This window comes from Passer domesticus, chromosome 14 (genome assembly GCF_036417665.1).
Source record: "Passer domesticus isolate bPasDom1 chromosome 14, bPasDom1.hap1, whole genome shotgun sequence".
Lineage (NCBI taxonomy): Eukaryota > Metazoa > Chordata > Aves > Passeriformes > Passeridae > Passer > Passer domesticus.
Genome location: NC_087487.1, coordinates 19,140,847 through 19,158,467, shown reverse-complemented (window position 1 = coordinate 19,158,467; position 17,621 = coordinate 19,140,847). Strand labels below are relative to the sequence as shown.

General features: G+C 46.8%; 2 protein-coding genes and 1 long non-coding RNA gene across 17 annotated transcripts in view; all 3 read right to left on the bottom strand.

Moving 5' to 3' along the window:
• The window catches only part of MAP2K5 (mitogen-activated protein kinase kinase 5), a 123,120-nt gene extending 116,581 nt beyond the window's left edge, over nucleotides 1-6,539 (bottom strand). For 3 of the 15 annotated variants that reach the window (XR_010347732.1, XR_010347731.1, XM_064389339.1), the window contains exon 1: nucleotides 6,252-6,539. Coding sequence is in view for 11 of the 15 variants with exons in the window: in XM_064389339.1 (XP_064245409.1) it covers nucleotides 6,252-6,386 (135 nt within the window). In the remaining 4 variants the exon portion in view is untranslated. Of the gene's footprint in view, nucleotides 1-2,744; nucleotides 2,969-6,251 lie in introns of those variants that run through there. The other 12 variants (XM_064389337.1, XM_064389346.1, XM_064389342.1 and 9 more) reach the window with 7 other exon arrangements.
• An 850-nt stretch (nucleotides 6,540-7,389) lies between these two features.
• Nucleotides 7,390-11,418, bottom strand: LOC135280929 (uncharacterized). The gene is made up of 3 exons (XR_010347735.1): nucleotides 10,458-11,418; nucleotides 9,918-10,034; nucleotides 7,390-7,626 (listed from the first exon to the last, which is right to left on the bottom strand). It is a non-coding gene; the product is annotated as an uncharacterized LOC135280929 (long non-coding RNA).
• Nucleotides 11,419-14,262: 2,844 nt separating this feature from the next.
• On the bottom strand, nucleotides 14,263-17,379 carry C14H15orf61 (chromosome 14 C15orf61 homolog). Its single transcript, XM_064389353.1, has 2 exons — nucleotides 17,008-17,379; nucleotides 14,263-14,948 (listed from the first exon to the last, which is right to left on the bottom strand). Exons 1-2 carry the CDS (start codon nucleotides 17,345-17,347, stop codon nucleotides 14,821-14,823), a joined length of 468 nt encoding a protein of 155 aa, XP_064245423.1. The 5' UTR covers nucleotides 17,348-17,379; the 3' UTR covers nucleotides 14,263-14,820.
• Nucleotides 17,380-17,621: the final 242 nt, after the last annotated feature.

Sequence of the window (17,621 nt, the reverse complement as noted above, 5' to 3'; positions counted from 1 at the left end):
GTTTCCAGTCCAACCTCCAACCCAGCCATTTTTGCTGGTACCAGAGAAGAGCCTTTACCATTTTTCACCAAAATTTCCAATCCCTGCTCCAACCCAAGTTTGTTTTTTTTTTTTTTTTGCTGGTATCAGAGTAGAGCTTTTACAATTTTCCCAGCTTTCACCATTTTTCCAGCCAAACCACCCCAACACTTCCAGCTCCACATCTCTACTCCAACCCAGACTTTTTTCACTGGTACCAGAGAAGCTCCTTTATCCATTTTTCCATCTTTTATCATTTTTCCAGCCAAACCACACCAACATTTCTGTTTCCAATCCAACCTCCAACCCAGCCATTTTTGCTGGTACCAGAGAAGAGCTTTTACCATTTTCCCAGCTTTCACCACTTTTCCAGCCAAAACATTTCCAACTCCAAACCCCTGCTCCAACCCAGATTTTTTTCACTGGCACCAGAGAAGCTCCTTTATAATTTTCCTAGTTTTTACCATTTTCCCAGCTTTTACCACTGTCCCAGCCTCCCCTGTGCTGCCACATCACGCTGCCCAGCGTGGCTCTGCCCCTCCCTGGTGCCCCCTGGCACCCCAGGAAAAATGAACTTGCAGGAATTAATGAAGGCCAGGCTTTATTGCAGCACATCCCCCGGGGCCTCTCGGGGTGCCCCACACCCCCTGCCAAAGCTGCACGGATGTCCTGCCACTTCTGCTCTCTCTGCTTTCTCCCTCACCTAAAGGGATGAAATTAGTGATGCCGTGTCACAATTAATAAGATGTGAGAGCAGCACAGGATTTCCACAGAGCCAACTGAAGCACACAATAAACACAAAACTTTCTCGTGCTGTCTCAGATGTGAAAATAAATCAAGAAGTGCGGTTCAAACTATTAATTGCACACCAGAAATGTGCAGTGGGGCTTAATTGTGGAACTGTAAATTTGCAGAGGCAAAAATAAGAAAAAAAAAAACCCTCAAAATATTTCCATGTTGATAAAAATTCTTCCATTCTCCAGGGTTTACCAGCCTCTGTCAAAAGCCACTATTTCCAACAAGAAATCAGTCCTGCCTGCACAGGAGACTGTACTAATTATTTCTAAATCCATTCATTAAACATTGGAAATTCCGCAGCAAACACACTTTAATTCTGTTAGATTGAAGCCCCTTGTCAATGTTCATCTATGGGCACACAGATGCTTCTAAGAAATGGATATTAAAATTGTTTAAAAACTGGATTTAAGGGGTGTGGAAGCTTCAGAGGCAGCTCTGACAGCTCCAAAATTCTCAAAATTCTGAAAACGCCAAACATCCCAAAGCTCTGAAAGAGTGATTTAAAAAAAAAAAAAATCTTATTTTTACCTTATTTTTATCTTATCTGCACCCCTCCAGAATAACTTTTTCTGTGTATTGAGACTTCTTTAATGCTAAGTAATAACCAGAAAGCAATCAATAACCAATAAGTGAAGCACACACCCCAACTCTTGCACTGAGCAAACACCAAGAGCCCGCAGAGCTCTGCCCAGCCCACAATAATTGTGTTAAATGAGTGTACCTGAGAGCAGGCAGGCTGGCAGGGCAGGCAGGGACATCCCTTCCCTGGGACATTCCCCAGTGTCGGCAGCAGCTCCACCCAGTCCCACCCCCAGACCCCGGGCTGACCCAGGATTAAAGGATTATTGCAAATCTCACAGGATTACACGTGCACTGGGGATTTTCTGCTACCACAACAGAGATCAGAGCAATGAAATACTCCCACTTGGAGGCAGAACATAATAAACAATCATATATATTTACATTATAAAATAATATATTTTCTATATTAAATATATTGTATATATAAATATATTTCTATATTGTCTACAATATATATTATATTAATTTAATATTAAATATGTGGCGATAAATGAATATAATATTATATCATATTTCTTTTATAACAAATATACTATGTATTTTATTATAAGTATTATAATTAATTTATAATAAATATAATACAACATTCATTTTATCATAAGATACTTCCCACTTGCTTGAGTGGGTTTATCTAAGGGATACAGAACTGAAAAGCCCCTAAAAATGAGGAGAAAAATGAGGGAACAGCAGGTGCAAGAGGAACTCCAGAATCAGATCTGTTCTCTGGAGGAGCACGGGTGAGAAAGCAGAAAATGTGAAAGCTCTGCTCAGATGCCAGGGTAAATATTGAACCCAGGGTAAATATTGAACCCACAGCTCTCACATGAAATTAAATTTGTTTTATCTATAACAACGGGAAGTTATCCAGAATTAACACCCAGTGCTTAAATACCAGTGACAGGAGGAATGCACACAGATGGAGGGGAAAAATAAGCTTATTGTAATTCATTTAGTGGGGCCTTAAAAACAAAGCTATTTACTGGTAACACACAGGCCTGCAAAGCTGATACACACAGAACTTATTTCAAGTGACACCAGGAAGAACAGCTCTGGAAATGAGGATGGAAACACACCTGCACACCAGCCCGAAATGCTGCACTCACTGAGGGGCAAAATTAATGAAAATCACCTTAAAAATCGCCTGAAAATATGAAATAATAATAATAATAATAATAGTAATAATAATAATAATAATAATAATTTCACCAGCCTGAAATGCTGCAACACTACACTCACAGGGAGGTAAAATTAACAAAAATCACCTTAAAATCATCTAAATATATAAAATATAACCTCAAAGAGAATTTTATGGGGCTTTCTCACCTAGAGCAGCCCATGGGACCCACCTGGGGAAGAAAAGCCAAATTCACCTCTCCTGGGTGCAGGTTCTGGGACGTGCCCCTGGTCTGGCCCTAAATGTGGTTGTGCAGCTCCAGCAGGACAGAAAATCCCAAAACCCCCTGGGGACACGGGTGGGATGGAGCCTGAGAGCTCAGCCAGCCCCAAAAGGGTTTTTCAGAGCCTGGGAAAGCCCTGGGCATCCCCGGGCTGCTGTTCCCCAGGGACTGACCTCAGCAGGGAACACCTGACTTCTCCCCAGGCTCTTTAATTGCTCCTGCAGCAATTAAATTCCTGAAACCCTCTGGAAGTGCCTGCAGGTGGGAGCAATGACCCCGAGGGCAGAGAGGAGGGGCAGCCCCAGGTGGGGACACACGCAGCACTCCTGAGCAGATTTAGGTTATTTTAATTTAATTTATTTGTTTTATTTATGTTATTTTAATTGATTTCATTTAATTCCTGTATTTATCTGACCCACCATTCCTGAGTGGATTGGAGCCTTACTCAATTCATTTTAATTTATTTTATTTAATTGCTGTATTTATCTGACCAATCAAGTCCAGGTGAATCTGGGATGGCACCTCCTGAAACACAACCACCAACACCTCACTGCAACAGCCTGACAGGGGATAAATGAAATTCTCATCACCTCCACAGGTGGGACAGGACAGAACAGCAGCACAGGGTGCCCCGAGCTGCCCCAGACCCCTGGAATGCCCCAGGCCAGGCTGGGACAGTGGAAGGTGTCCCTGGGGTGGGATTTCAGGTCCCTTCCAACCCAAATCATGCTCCAATTCCACCATGAGCACGACAGAAACTCTGATTTTTAACAAATCCAGCAAGGTATCATCCTGTCATGGTCACTGCTTATTCTCCACCGGGTCCCTGCTTAAAAACCACCTCAGCATGAAAACCCTGGAGCTCTGAGACGTGCCGAGCTCCAAGCTGGCCTGCCTGCCCTCCTTCCTCACCTCTCCCCACTCAGGAGCTCTGCTGCCACCCCAGATCCTCTGTCACCCACTGGCCACAGTGTCTCTTGTTACTTTTAAATAACCAGCCTGAATTTGCAGTAATTCCAGGATGGCAAAGGAGAGTCCAACAATCAGGGGTAATTTCACTTTATTTTTGGGGGGGAAAAAATGGAGAACATGAAGCAAGAGTTGGAGAAAACCAGCCTCACTTCTGAGTCCACTTTTTTTGAGTCCATTTTTTGCTCCACTTTTGTTTAAGGGCACAGAGGGTCACCCCAGGCTTTGTGCAACCACCGAGGGGAAACTGCCCCTCCCAAAAACCTCCTGCTCTGTCACAGGCTCTGCTCCCACTCCTCCATCTACAGAAAGTCGTGGAAAATGCTGAATGTTGGGAAAAGGACAGCTGGGATTTCTGCCAGCCCTTCCAGTTAGCTCTGCAGCCCTCCAGGCCCAACGCTGAGCATCTTCCAGCAACCCAACCCTCCCTCCCCACGTGTCCTTCCACAGGAGCAACACCTTGAAAGGCACCTGCAAAATCTCACTCCAGCATTGATAATAGAAATAAAAACTGAAGGTGCACCTGAGGGGTGGTGTGGGAAGGGTTTCTTTAGGGAAGTGGGGCACACAGAGTCCTGGGATGGGCTGGGGAGGAGAGGTGAGGGCGGGTGCAGAGAGCATCACCTGCACCCTGAGCTGCTCTGTGGGCTAAGGACACAGCTGGGAACAAGGGGGGGAAAAACCCACTGCCATTTCTGAGTGGGGTACACAACAAACACCCACTCCCATTTCTGAACAGGATAAAACCCACTGCCATTTCTGAGTGGGGTACACAACAAACACCCACTCCCATTTCTGAACAGGATAAAACCCACTGCCATTTCTGAGTGGGGTACACAACAAACACCCACTCCCATTTCTGAACAGGATAAAACCCACTGCCATTTCTGAGTGGGGTACACAACAAACGCCCACTCCCATTTCTGAACAGGATAAAACCCACTGCCATTTCTGAGTGGGGTACACAACAAACGCCCACTCCCATTTCTGAACAGGATAAAAACCCACTGCCATTTCTGAGTGGGGTACACAACAAACACCCACTCCCATTTCTGAATAGGATAAACACCCACTCCCATTTCTGAGTGGGATACACAAACACCCACTCCTATTTCGGAGTGGGACAAACATCCATGCCCATTTCTGAGTGGGATACACATCCACTCCCATTTCTGAGTGGGACAAACAATAAACACCTCCATTTCTGAGTGGGACACACAGACACCCACTCCCATTTCTGAGTGGGACAAATATCCACTCCCATTTCTGAGTGGGATAAACATTCACTCCCATTTCTGAGTGGGATAAACATTCACTCCCATTTCTGAGTGGGATACACACCCACTCCCATTTCTGAGTGGGATACACACCCACTCCCATTTCTGAGTGGGATACACATCCACTCCCATTTCTGAGTGGGACAAACAATAAACACTCTCATTTCTGAATGGGATAAACAATAAACACTCCCATTTCTGAGTGGGATAAACATTCACTCCCATTTCTGAGTGGGACACACAGACACCCACTCCCATTTCTGAGTGGGACACACAGACACCCACTCCTATTCCTGGAGCAAACAGCATCCCTGTGTGCAGACGGACAAACCACCCCAGCAGGAAGGGGCTGAGGGGCAGAGGGCACAGCAGAGCCCAGCCCGGGAGGGGACATGCCACCACGGGCAGCTGCGGCCCCAGCCAGGGCAGAGCCTTGTCCCGAGCAGGGAATTCCTTCCCAAAGCACCGCTTTTCCTCGGCCACCCCAGGGCACGGAGGAGGGGATGCCCTGACCCGAGGTGTCCCTGCCCACGGCAGGGGCGGATTTGGGGACTCCAGCGGTTCCTGCCAGCCCAAACCAGGGCACGACGGCCCTGCCCGGCACCTGCAGCATCCTCCCGAAACCCCGCAACGCCGGCGCCGTCCCGGGACAAACACCACCCTCCCACCGGACATTCCGAAACACACACCAAAAACACCTGCTGCCATCCTGGGAGGGGCTCGGACACCCCGAGCGCACGGAGCGGGGATGCGGCACCGCCTGATGGCCGGCACGGGGGGCACGGTGACATCCCCCGGGCCGGGAGGGGGTCCCGGTGACATCCCCCGGGCCGGGAGGGGGTCCCGGTGACATCCCCCGGGCCGGGAGGGGGTCACCGTGACATCCCCCGGGCCGGGAGGGGATCCCGGTGACATCCCCCGGGCCGGGAGGGGGGTCACAGTGACATCCCCCGGGCTGGGAGCGGGTCACGGTGACATCCCCCGGGCCGGGAGGGGGTCACAGTGACATCCCCCGGGCCGGGAGGGGATCCCGGTGACATCCCCCGGGCCGGGAGGGGGGTCACAGTGACATCCCCCGGGCTGGGAGCGGGTCACGGTGACATCCCCCGGGCCGGGAGGGGATCCCGGTGACATCCCCCGGCCGGCTCGGCGGTCCCGGTGACATCCCCCGGCCGGCTCGGCGGTCCCGGTCCCGGCCGGACTCACTCACCAGCACATCCCTGAAGAGCAGCTGCGGCGCGGAGTGCACGGTCCAGTCCACGGCGGCTCCGTCGGGGATCTTGATGCGGATGACGAGCGCCTGGCTGTCCATGGCGCCGCAGGGGCCGCAGAGCAGCCAGAGCATCCCCGCCCCGCGGGCTCACATGCTGCGGCCGCCGGGCCGAGCCGGGCCGGGCCGGGCCGGGCACAGCCTGCACCGCCCTCCCGCAGGAAGGAGCCGCTGCCCCGGAACCAAAACGGCGCCCCGGGAGGAGGGGATGTGCGGCGGGAGGAGGAGGAGGAGGAGGGCGCGGAGGAGGAAGGGGAAGCGGAGGCGGCGCCGGGGGCGGGCCGGGCCCGCGGGTGATTGCTTTCCTCTGTTTGTGCCCTGTGTTGTGACAGGAAAAGCGCGGCTCAAGGCGAGCCCGGCCGGGATTCCCGCTGGAAGCGGGGCAGGGTCCCCGGCGCGGCCGGGGGTTCGGAGGGACGGGCGGGGGCTGCTGCGGCCGCGGTCGTGCGGGCTGTCCCACCACGAACACGAACAGAAACAGAAATACAAACACAAACACACACACAGACACCGGGCCGTGCCAGCCGCGCTGCCACAGCCTGCCCGGGCAGCTGGAGCAGTCGGTGCCCCTGGAGGTGCCCAGGGATGCCCGAGTGTGGCACTCGGGGACACGGGCATTGCGGCGCTGGGGCTGCGGCTCGGGGGTGCCGTGCCCGGCTCTGCCCATCCCTGCCCCAATGTCCCTGCGGAGCAAACTGGGAATGGGCACTGGGATGGACACTGGGAATGGGCACTGGGGATGGATACTGAGAACGGGTGCTGGGAGCACTGGGAATGGGCACTGGGAACAGGAACTGAGAAGAGTGGGTTCTGGGATGGGCACTGGGAATGGGTGCTGGGAATGGGAACTGAGAACAGGTTCTGGGATGGGCACTGGGAATGGGCACCAGGAATGGGCTCTGGGATGGGCACTCGGAATGGGCACCAGGAATGGGCACTGGATGGGCTCTGGGATGGGCACTGGGAATGGGCACCAGGAATGGGCACTGGGATGGGCACTGGATGGGCTCTGGGATGGGCACTGGGAATGGGCACTGGGAATGGGCACTGGAATGGGCACTGGGAATGGGCACTGGATGGGCTCTGGATGGGCTCAGGGACAGCCCAACAGCTGCAGCAGCAGGTGAGGGAAGGGCTCGGGCAGTTGTGCCAGCACTGTCACACACCTCACGGATCCTCCACGTCCCGGCTCTCCGGAGTTGATGTCCAGGTGCATTCTGCCATCTCTGAGTTCCCTCCGTGTCAGGGATGCAGCTGAAATCAGCCTGGTCCAAACCACGATCCGTCTTCCCGATGAGAGACAATCCCTGTCCACCTCAGCAACAAAGACAGTGTTTTGACAGCTCTGCCATCACAAAACGCCAAATTCAGCTTTTCAAACAAGCCTTTCCCTGCCACAAGTCACAGGGAGAGCTCTCTGCTCCGCACAGCTCTGCAGCATAAAACAATCCTCTCCTTTTTTTTTTAAGAGAACAGCATTAATCTCAATTGTGGGCTATTGATCCGTGCATTTTATCACACTCTCTCACATTATCATCTCTGACAAACTGGACTATTTGAGTTATTTTATCAATTTAGAGGGGGGGAATGGGAGGTATATTTAATTCCTGAAACGTCTTCAAGCTTCTTCATATTTGGATTCTACTTTGTTTGAGCTTTAGGAAGAAAAAAAAATTCAATGGCCATTAACAGAGATAAATTCTCTCTCTGTTCAATAACTTTATAATTTAGTTCCTATACTAAAAATTAATGGAGCCCCAGCTCCTGAGGATCTAAGGGACTGGTGGTGCCCACACAGACATCTTTCTGCTCAAATGAACCTTTTACCTGCAGTCCCTGTGTACCTCTCACTCAGCTCCATTTCAATCACAGTCATTTTCTATTAAATTTTAAAGAATAGGAAGCAAAATGATGGAATTTCTATAGACCTGCAATTTTTCTGAAATGTCTTCTTCATTTATGAGACTATGGGGAAAACCAACTCAATTTGCCAAATTTGCATAAATATTACGTCGATTTTCCAGGGCTAATCACAACCTTAATCCCCCATTCTGATTTGTGTAATCAAACTTGAAGGGTTTTTATATCTTAAGAAGTACAGCACATTGAGCATGTATTTATTGATACAGGTTTGGTTTTGCCACAGACTTCTTCTTTAAAACCCAAGTTTAATCAGAAATTTTCATTTTAAACTAATCATTGATGTTTATTTTATCATCCTGCAGAAGCTTTCCTATGAGATGTCACCAACATTTCTTTTTATATTTTTCCTTAATGGTGGGGGGAAATTGGTGTTGCGAGAACACAATCCATGATTTTTTAATATAAGACATTCTTGAAGTTCTGCATTTGAGTAGCCCAAGAATCTCCCTGTAAAAAGTTCAAGTTCCCAGTACAAGGATTCCAGAATCCTCATTAAAAAATAAGTTAAATAAATAAAAGCCTGATAAATGCAGACAACACAACGTTCATAACCACATCTCCAAAATTACTGTTCACCCGCAAGGGAGCACCACCCAAAATGCACAAAGGAGCGGGGTGTCACTGCTTTGATGGCAGGATGGTGAAGCCCACAGCTTCTGCAAATGGAGGTTTTTGTGGTGGGGGGCAGAGCTCCTTGGTGCTGCCAGCAGCTGCCACTTGCAGTGTGCTGCTGCTCTCTGCTGCTCTGCAGCGCCGCTGGAGAGCGCCGGGAGCATCCCGGGCCGCCACGCACAAATAAATAGTTATTTCCAGGATGCTGACACGGGAGGCAGGAACATCATTCGAATCTCACAGGAGTCTCCGTGAGGATGGAAAAGTGCTGTCTGCCAGGGGTTTGCCCAGCAGGATAATTTAGTGCAGAAGTAAGGAAAGAAGTTATTACTTGGTTAATTCCCACTGCAAAGTTGCCCAGCACAAGAAATTTCCTATTTTTGCTCTGTCACAAACACCCTGTAATGGAGTTTTGGGTCCCTCCAGCAGAACTGTGTCAAAAGAAGAGGGAGGAAAGCAAGAGCTGCTTCCCCTGGCCCTGCTCTTGAATATTGCTGTGGCAGGATGTGGATTCAGCTTTTCCTGGCCTGAGGAGGGAGCGGGGAGCTCATTCCCAGGATGGGATGGGTGAAAATGCCCAGCAGTGAACCAAAACCAAGGCTGGGATTCCCAATTCCTCCAGTCCTGCACTCATCCCCTTGGATATAAGGAGGCACAGAAGGAGAGAGGCAGAAAATGCTGATTTCCTTCTGGATCCTACTCAGCATCTCCAACAACCTCATTATTACTAGATTTTTTCCAGCTATGTCCTAGGAATAATGTAATTTTATATATATGTATGTATATATAAAATATAATATACAATGTATAATATAAATAATATAATATAATAATATTGTAATAAAATATGTCATAATTAAAATAATATAATATATAAATAATATAATGCTGTAATATAATTATTTAATAAGATAAATAATATTAGAATAATATAATATATAATATAGATAATATGTAAATAATGTATGACCTAGGAATAATGTGTATTTATTAGGTAACAGGCTAAATAATTCCCATTTAACTCTGAAAATATTTTGGAATACTGCTGTTAGCAGTGCTGTGCCACCTTACCTGTAATTCAGACACTGAGTATGAAACACACCTGGAGGAATCAGGATCTCTGTGCCAGCCCTTGGTTCACCAAAGTCAATTTATCATCCCTGCTTCCTCCCTGAGCCAGTTTCTAAGCTGCAATTATAAATAAAGGACAAATTCTCAGTTTCCTGGAGAAAATGGCACCTGATGGTTGTTTAAGGAGCACACATTTTCCTGTCTTTTTGGAAAGATATTAATATCTAGCTTTCTATGTTGATAAATAACACACCACGGTGAAATTCACTTTTTTTTTTCCCCTTCCAATTGCCTGTGAGTGCAGCAAACTGAATTCCCTCAGGCTGGTGAAAAATAGGTCAGCAGTGTCCAGGCTTTCTAAAGATATTCTCCCCTGAAAGGCATCTCCTGGAAAGACTCACCAAGTGCACCATGGATAAATTCAGATTCCTTAAAAATGGCATTGAAACTTCCCCCAAGTCCCACTGCCCCTCCCAGGCACTCTGCAGTTTGGAGTGAGAAAGGGCTGTTTGGGACTGAAATAGCAGGAAATAAATTCACCTTATTTTCAGTTCACAGGGAAATTCACTGGCCTCGAGCAGATCTTTTGAAGCTCTTTTTTCACAGTAAACCAAATCAGACTGAAACATAACAACAGTGAACTTGGTTTAGGCTAAATTAGTAAATATTTAGTTTTTGCTGGAAATTGTGAATAACTTTTGGAAACAAGCAGATTCTGTGCTGCACAGTGAGAAGGTAACTCCACAGTTGGGCTGTGTGTGGTTAATGATGCTCCTGTACCCCTTCAGACCAGCTCCAGGGGCTGCATAATTGTTTTTCTGTCAACCTATAAATTCTTGAGTAACAACAAAATTATTGTGATTTTTCTTCCTAAATAATTCATATCTCACAAAGTACATAAGCAGGCCCATGAATCACTGAGCATGTAACAATCATATCTAATGGCATTTCTTCTTTTAAGGGGAAAAAACCAGGTTTGACTTTGTAATCTTGTTCAAAAATCAGTGTTCTAATCTGATACTTACATTTTCAACTTGAAAGTTCCCTTGATCAGAGTTTTTGTCTGAAGGATTGCTTTTAATCATGTTTTCCACTTTTAATTCTATTAGGATTATTAATACCACTGCAAGAAATAAATTGGTTTTATAATGAACTACAACAGGGCTCATAAACTGTGTTTAAAGTGATGCAATTACTTTCAAAATCACTCCAAGTTGTTTGTATTCGACTTTTTAGGACTCAAATGCAAAACCAACATCTTACTCTTTATAGAAATAAATCTTTCAAGCAAACTTCAATATATTAGTAACAATTATTATTCTATATTCCCTGGCTGCAGTGCTGAAGCTGCCACTTGTTCTGAGGTGTATTTAAACTGAAAAATACAGCCCAAAATTTAAATCATGACTTCTATTTCCAGAAATAGGGAAAGGAATCGAGACAACTCTCAGAATTATTAACTCACTTTTCTGTAGTGAACATGATTAAGGGGTTACAGCAAAAGCCAATATAAATTAAATGGCCACAGTGAATAATACATGAAGCAAAATCCCCTTTGTTTCAGGAAAAGTTGCTCTAAACCAGAGGCCTAAGGGCATTCAACTATTAAAAAATACCTAAATTTCATTCAATAATAATAACATACATCAGGGAGATCTATAATTATGGTTTGGGAGGAGATTTAGGTCAACACACAAGGTAAGGTGAGGACAGATTTAAATTCTGCCCAAGTCAATGGAAGGTCAGCAGGAGAAAAGCTCTGGATATTGCTCCAGGGAAAGAGAGGGGAGCAGGAAAAGTGCACAAAAACTGATTTTTCAAACAATATGAGAGTACTAATCATAAATATTTAGGAGTTCCAATCCAGTCTTTAAATCCAGAATTAATTTACAGTGGGGAAAAAAAGAACTTTGTGTTGAACAGGGTCCACCTGCACATAGTTCATCAATGGGTTATAAAAAGTGATATTAAATCTCAAATATTTAAATAAAACGAACTGCCTGGACCACGTTTGCATCAGCAGCCCCAAAACTTCAGGAAACCAGACAGCCCCACCAATGTTTAAGCACAATTTGGAGACAGCAGCAGCAAAGGGCATTTCTTGGGGTAACTCATTAGCACCACGGAGTCTCAGGTGAAACATTTATCAAGCATACAAAAAGGCCTAAAAGTGAAATATAGTAATTAAGAGCTGGGCTTTATCGATTGCGTGGCTTAAGTAATTTTTCAGAAGCCACGTAAGATTTAATAAGTATAAGTAGTTAAAGATCCTGCCTTGGCTCTGCCATTAGAGTGTAATTGAAGCGGTAAAAAAGATCAGCTGAACGTGTGTTGATTACCACCTTATCTTTGAAAGGCAATTAAGCACCTCAATCATTGCAACAAGATTTGATTGTGCAGCCTTTATTGGACATTGATCTTTCAGCAAGGCAGCTGCATTTCCCATTAAGTGACAGCAGCAGAGTTTAACTGGGACACCCGAGCGCGCTGACCCGGCTGAGGGGTGACAGCAGCAGCTCCTGCAGCTCCAGGTGCCCACGAGGATCATGATTATTTAAAGAGGTGCAGCCACCTGATCCTCGGGTTTCCTTTCTCTGGAGTAGTTAAGGGAGGTGGAACAAAGCTCTGGGACGTCATTTAAGCATCAGCAAAGAGATAATTAAGGCGAGGCTTGCAGGGGGAACTAAACTTTGTTTTGAATGGGAGGCAGAGCAAATCAAATCTGTCAGGAGTCAAAAGGGTCATCTTGTGGATCAATTAGCCCTGAGTGCTGCAGAATTTTTTGAGACGGGGTGGTACAAATCTTCCTGGCCTTCAATATCTTGCATTCAGGCCAAAACCTGAGTGATAAAAAATAGAGGCTAAGAAGTTGGTATTTACAGCAAAACAAGAGTGGAAGTCAGATGAAACGCTGTACCTTTGAAAACAAGCTGCTGGGTTTATAGTCACACATGAAAATGATTTCATCATGATTTAATAACTCATGTTATCCCTTGCAAAGAGCTCTTTTCCCTCTGAAGAAGTGCAAGAAAGGAATGAGCCACCCCATATTTGCACTCTGCCCTCAGACATCTCCCAGTTCATCCTTTAGCACCATCCACTTCCCAAGAGCAAGAGGTCCATTGATTTTCATGTAATACAAGAAAATATTACATTTGCTTAATTGTTACACAGTGAGATCATTGAACAAGAGATCAGGGCTCTGTTTAATGCTGCAAGCAGCACGGAATTGCAGCAATCAATAGGGCACTTTGTCAGGGATGTTCTCCAAGGAGCCCTGCCCATCACTGCAGGGCCAGCGGGTGCTGCTGCACTTATTGGAAAACAGGTAAGCAAAGTCAGCAGTGCCCATTATCAGAAATCAAACGAGCTGCAGGGAGAGGAGCTGCAGCTCCAGTGAACAGCTGTATTTATGGGCTGGTAATTAAAAACCATTTTATCAACCTTGTGTTGAGCCTAAACCTTTACAGCCAGGTATTGATGAGCTGTGTGGCAGTGAATGAGCAGTATTTGACTTTAAACTTATGGGCTGCACTGAAAATCAGCTCCAGGAAAATGCTAACTGCAATTTTTCTTATTAACGAGGGTTCTTGCAATGCCATCTCTGCTGCTCTGAGGCATTTAACTTGTGGCAAGAATATTCTCCAAAATGTAACAGGGCAAGCACTTCTCTGATTAAAGTGTTTAGTGCTGCTTTTAGAAAAGCCACACGTGTTGCTTCATTAAGTGGGAAACACTTCTGTGATCTGGAATGGAGTAAAAAAGTATTTAAATGACATTATACTGTAGTCATAGCTTGATAATCATTTACTGAGGAAAAGTGATTACCCTTAAACCAGCCCCTACCCATTTCACATTTCTTTTGTGACTCCTGAGAACTGGGATGACCAACTTCCATCACCAGCTGTGGGATTTGGAACTGACAGCATTAACTGCTGGCACTAAATCCCAGCACCAGCAATGGATCCTGCACAGGTCTTCCTGCTTCCATTAATTCCAGATTTCCACTATCCAAATAGTTCCCCAAAAGCTTTATTTTTTTGGTTTTGTTTGGTTGGTTTTTTGAGTTTTTTTTGCCCAGGTTTCCAACTGATATGAAGTCATTTTGTCAGTTTGTGCCTAGAGCTGTGCGTGGTTACAAAAGGAGAAATCAGTTCTTTTGCATCCAAAAGTTGAGATATTATTGTAGTATTCTTCTCATTCTCCCCATTAATTAAAAATACCAGCAATTTGTGAATTAACACAGGGGGCTAAATCTCCTATATCACTTAGATTTTGTACTTACCTATAAAGCAATCAAAAGAAAAATAACAACACACATCTGGAGTTCAAGGATTGCAAAAGATACAAGTATCAAATATATTTTGGACATTTTATTTAAATATCATTTCAAGAAATGTAATACAGCCATTTTGTATTTGTTTTAAGGTGTTTTTTTTTCCCCAAAGGCTCTTCCAGGTGATGGGGACCACTCAGTGCCAAGGGTTTATTCAGACACAGGTACACCTGTGACAATTAATTCAGTATGAAATATCTAGACAGGACCCACACCTGAGCAGCTTTATCTTTTCAGGGACACTCTGAAAATGTCAGTGCATTCACAGTTTCCTTGCCCACAGGCTACATTTCAGCTCTCTGAGTTGATAAATGCATCTCTTTAAATGATCACAAGTTTGTCCAGCAGCACCAGTGCCTGACTTCCAGACATACCCTCAGAAATTCTAACTCTTCAACCTCACACCTCTGCAAAAATAAATCTCTCATAACAAAAAAGTCCAGGCAGCTCCCTGAAACAGCACATTGAGTATGAGAACACAGTGTAAAAACCCAATTTTTTGGTTGTTTTTAGTCAAAGGCAGCAGATATTTGCAGCACAGAACCCACCAGAGGACAGACATTCAGTTCAGTACATGGCTCCTTCATCTTCTTTATTTAGAAAATAAATGGTGACTGGGCCATGGCTGGTGTGCACAGTCTCTGTGACACGGGCAAAGAACCAGGAGCCAATTCCATACAGCAAAGTCGGGATGCCTGAGGAGACAGAAAGACACGTTACACACACACAGAGTGAAATGCAAACTGCAAATCCAGAGCGAGGAGTGCTGACTCCAAAATGAACTGAGAGGGGAAGCATCCCTGCAAAAGCTGCCTTAGAAATATTTTGTCTTTATTTAAATGCAGCAATCAGTGCTTAACTCCTTTCCTGTTGACACGAGGCAGGAAGCAGCAATTATCAGAAAAAGAAAACAGGAGGAGAACAACATGAAAGAAGTGAAATATTGACACATACATGTGATTTCTACTGATTAAATATATATATATGTATCTTCAAATACTAAACCCAAACTCCCAGAATATCCACTTAAGTTACTGGAGTCTATGTCAGAGCAGAGATTAAAAAAAATAGGCAGTGAATCCATAAATCAACATGAAGCTGCTCTGGGGAAAATCAGCAGTCAAAACTACCAGCTCCAACAGAACTGCAATGGGCAAAAAGGTTTATATATTTTTATATATATATTTATATATATATATAAAATGTCATGTTTTAGCACTGCTAATTTATCCATCTATTACAGACAATATTCTGTTTATTACAGAGGAAAAAACAGAGCTGGATTGAGGCCCTGAGTTTGGAAACACTAAATAGAATATGCTTGAAGCTAAGTCCTTAAGCAGGATTCTAAGGGAAATAAATTGCCTTTTTAACCATGCTTTCCAATCATTTAAATATGAAACATGAGGGTAGTTGTGCGAAAAACAAAGGTGTGACTGGGTGGAGGGGAAAAGAAAATCAGATTTAAAGATGCTATTAAGAAATCAATCTTTGTGATTATATTTTCTCACTGCATCAGTCTGGAAAGGTCAAAAAATTAAGAGCAGTGGACATGTTTTGAAAAAGTCACTGAGGACTTAAGAAAAAAATAAAATTTTAAGAAGTTAAATATGAAAATAAAGAATGCATGAAATGTTATGGCACTGACACTGTCCATGCTGGCATTCAAATAAGCATTGAATCTGCAGCCAAAGTTCTGGAATAATATACTCAAAACTTAACTGCATCTACTTTTATATTAATAGGGTGCTGATAAAGCTTTTTTATTACAATAATTTCTATTCCAGCAGCACCTTAGGATCCAAGCAGCCTGACTATTCGTGCACCAGAAAAGAAGGTTATTTTCTGAAAGAGTTTCGCTTCAGAATTGCTCAGAGGACAGAAGGTCCTCCCCGGCAGGCGGATTTCCAGCTGGAAAACGCTCCCTGCCAAAAGGCTGAGCGGATTAAATACCAACAGTGCGATCTGTGGCTGCCACGGGGGTCACAGCAACACGAACCCGGCAAAGCCCCCGGCAGGGCCGAGCTACGGCTCGGGAACTCCTGGGACCGAGAGGGACAGCAGAGAAGGGGAGAGCGAGGAGAGGAGTAAGGAGAAAGGGCGAGGGGGAGAGAGACGGGGGAGAAGGGAAAGGAGGAAAAGAGGGGACCTGAGAGAAAGAGGAGAACGGGGGAAAGAGAGGAGAAAGTGAGGGACAGGGGAAAGAGAGAAGGTGATTGACACGGGAAAGAGAGAAGGCGTGGGACAGGGGAAAGAGAGGAGAACGTGAGGGACGGGAAGGAGGAGAACGTGAGGGACAGGGGAAAGACAGGAGAAGGTGTGGGACAGGGCAAAGAGAGAAGGTGATTAACAGGGGAAAGAGGAGAACGTGAGGGACGGGGGAAGACAGGAGAACGTGAGGGACGGGAAAGACAGGAGAAAGTGACGGACAGGGAAAATACAGGAGAAAGTGAGGGACAGGGGAAAGAGAGGAGAAAATGAGGGACATGGGAAAGACAGGAGAAAGTGAGGGACAGGGAAAATACAGGAGAAAGTGAGGGACAGGGGAAAGAGAAGAGAACGTGAGGGACAGGGGAAAGACAGGAGAAAGTGAGGGACATGGGAAAGACAGGAGAAAGTGAGGGACAGGGGAAAGAGAGGACAAAGTGAGGAGGAAAGACAGAGAGAGAAGGAAGGAGAAGGAGACGGAGAGGGCTCGGAGCGGAGCTGCCCGGCCCGAGCCGCCGTCCCGGCCCCCTCAGGGGCCGCACTCACCGGCGTTGAGCACCTTGAGGGCGGTGAAGAAGGCGTCCTGCAGCGCCAGGTCCTGCGGCGCGGCGCGGGAGCAGTGGTACTTGATGAAGGGGAAGCAGCCGGTGCGCAGCACCAGGTAGTTGGCGCCGTCCACGGGCCAGTTGAAGTGCGAGAGGCCGAACTGGTCGTTGTGCACCGCGCTGTACTTGACGCAGAACGAGGTCCAGTAGGGCAGGCGGCGCTGCCGCAGGTGCTGGCTCAGCACCTCGGAGGCGGCGGGCCGGGCCGGGCCCGGGGCCGGGCCCCGCCACAGCAGCAGCGCCACGGCCGCGCCGTGCAGCCGCCGCAGCAGCGCCCGCATCCCGCGGGGCTCCGCGCCTGCGCCCGCCGCGCGCCTGCGCCGCCCGGGGGCGGGAACCGAGCCGGGACGGAGCGGGAAGGGACAGGGAATGGCCTCGGGAATTGCCCGGGAATAGCCCCGGGAACGGAGCAGGAGTTGCCCGGGAATGAAGCAGGACTTGCCTCGGGAGCAGAGAGGGACGGCGGCCCGGGAGTGGAGCGGGAATCGCCCCCGGTCTGGGCCCCTCAGTTCGGGGGGTTCGCTGAGGGGCTGGAGCGTGTCCAGGGCAGGGAAC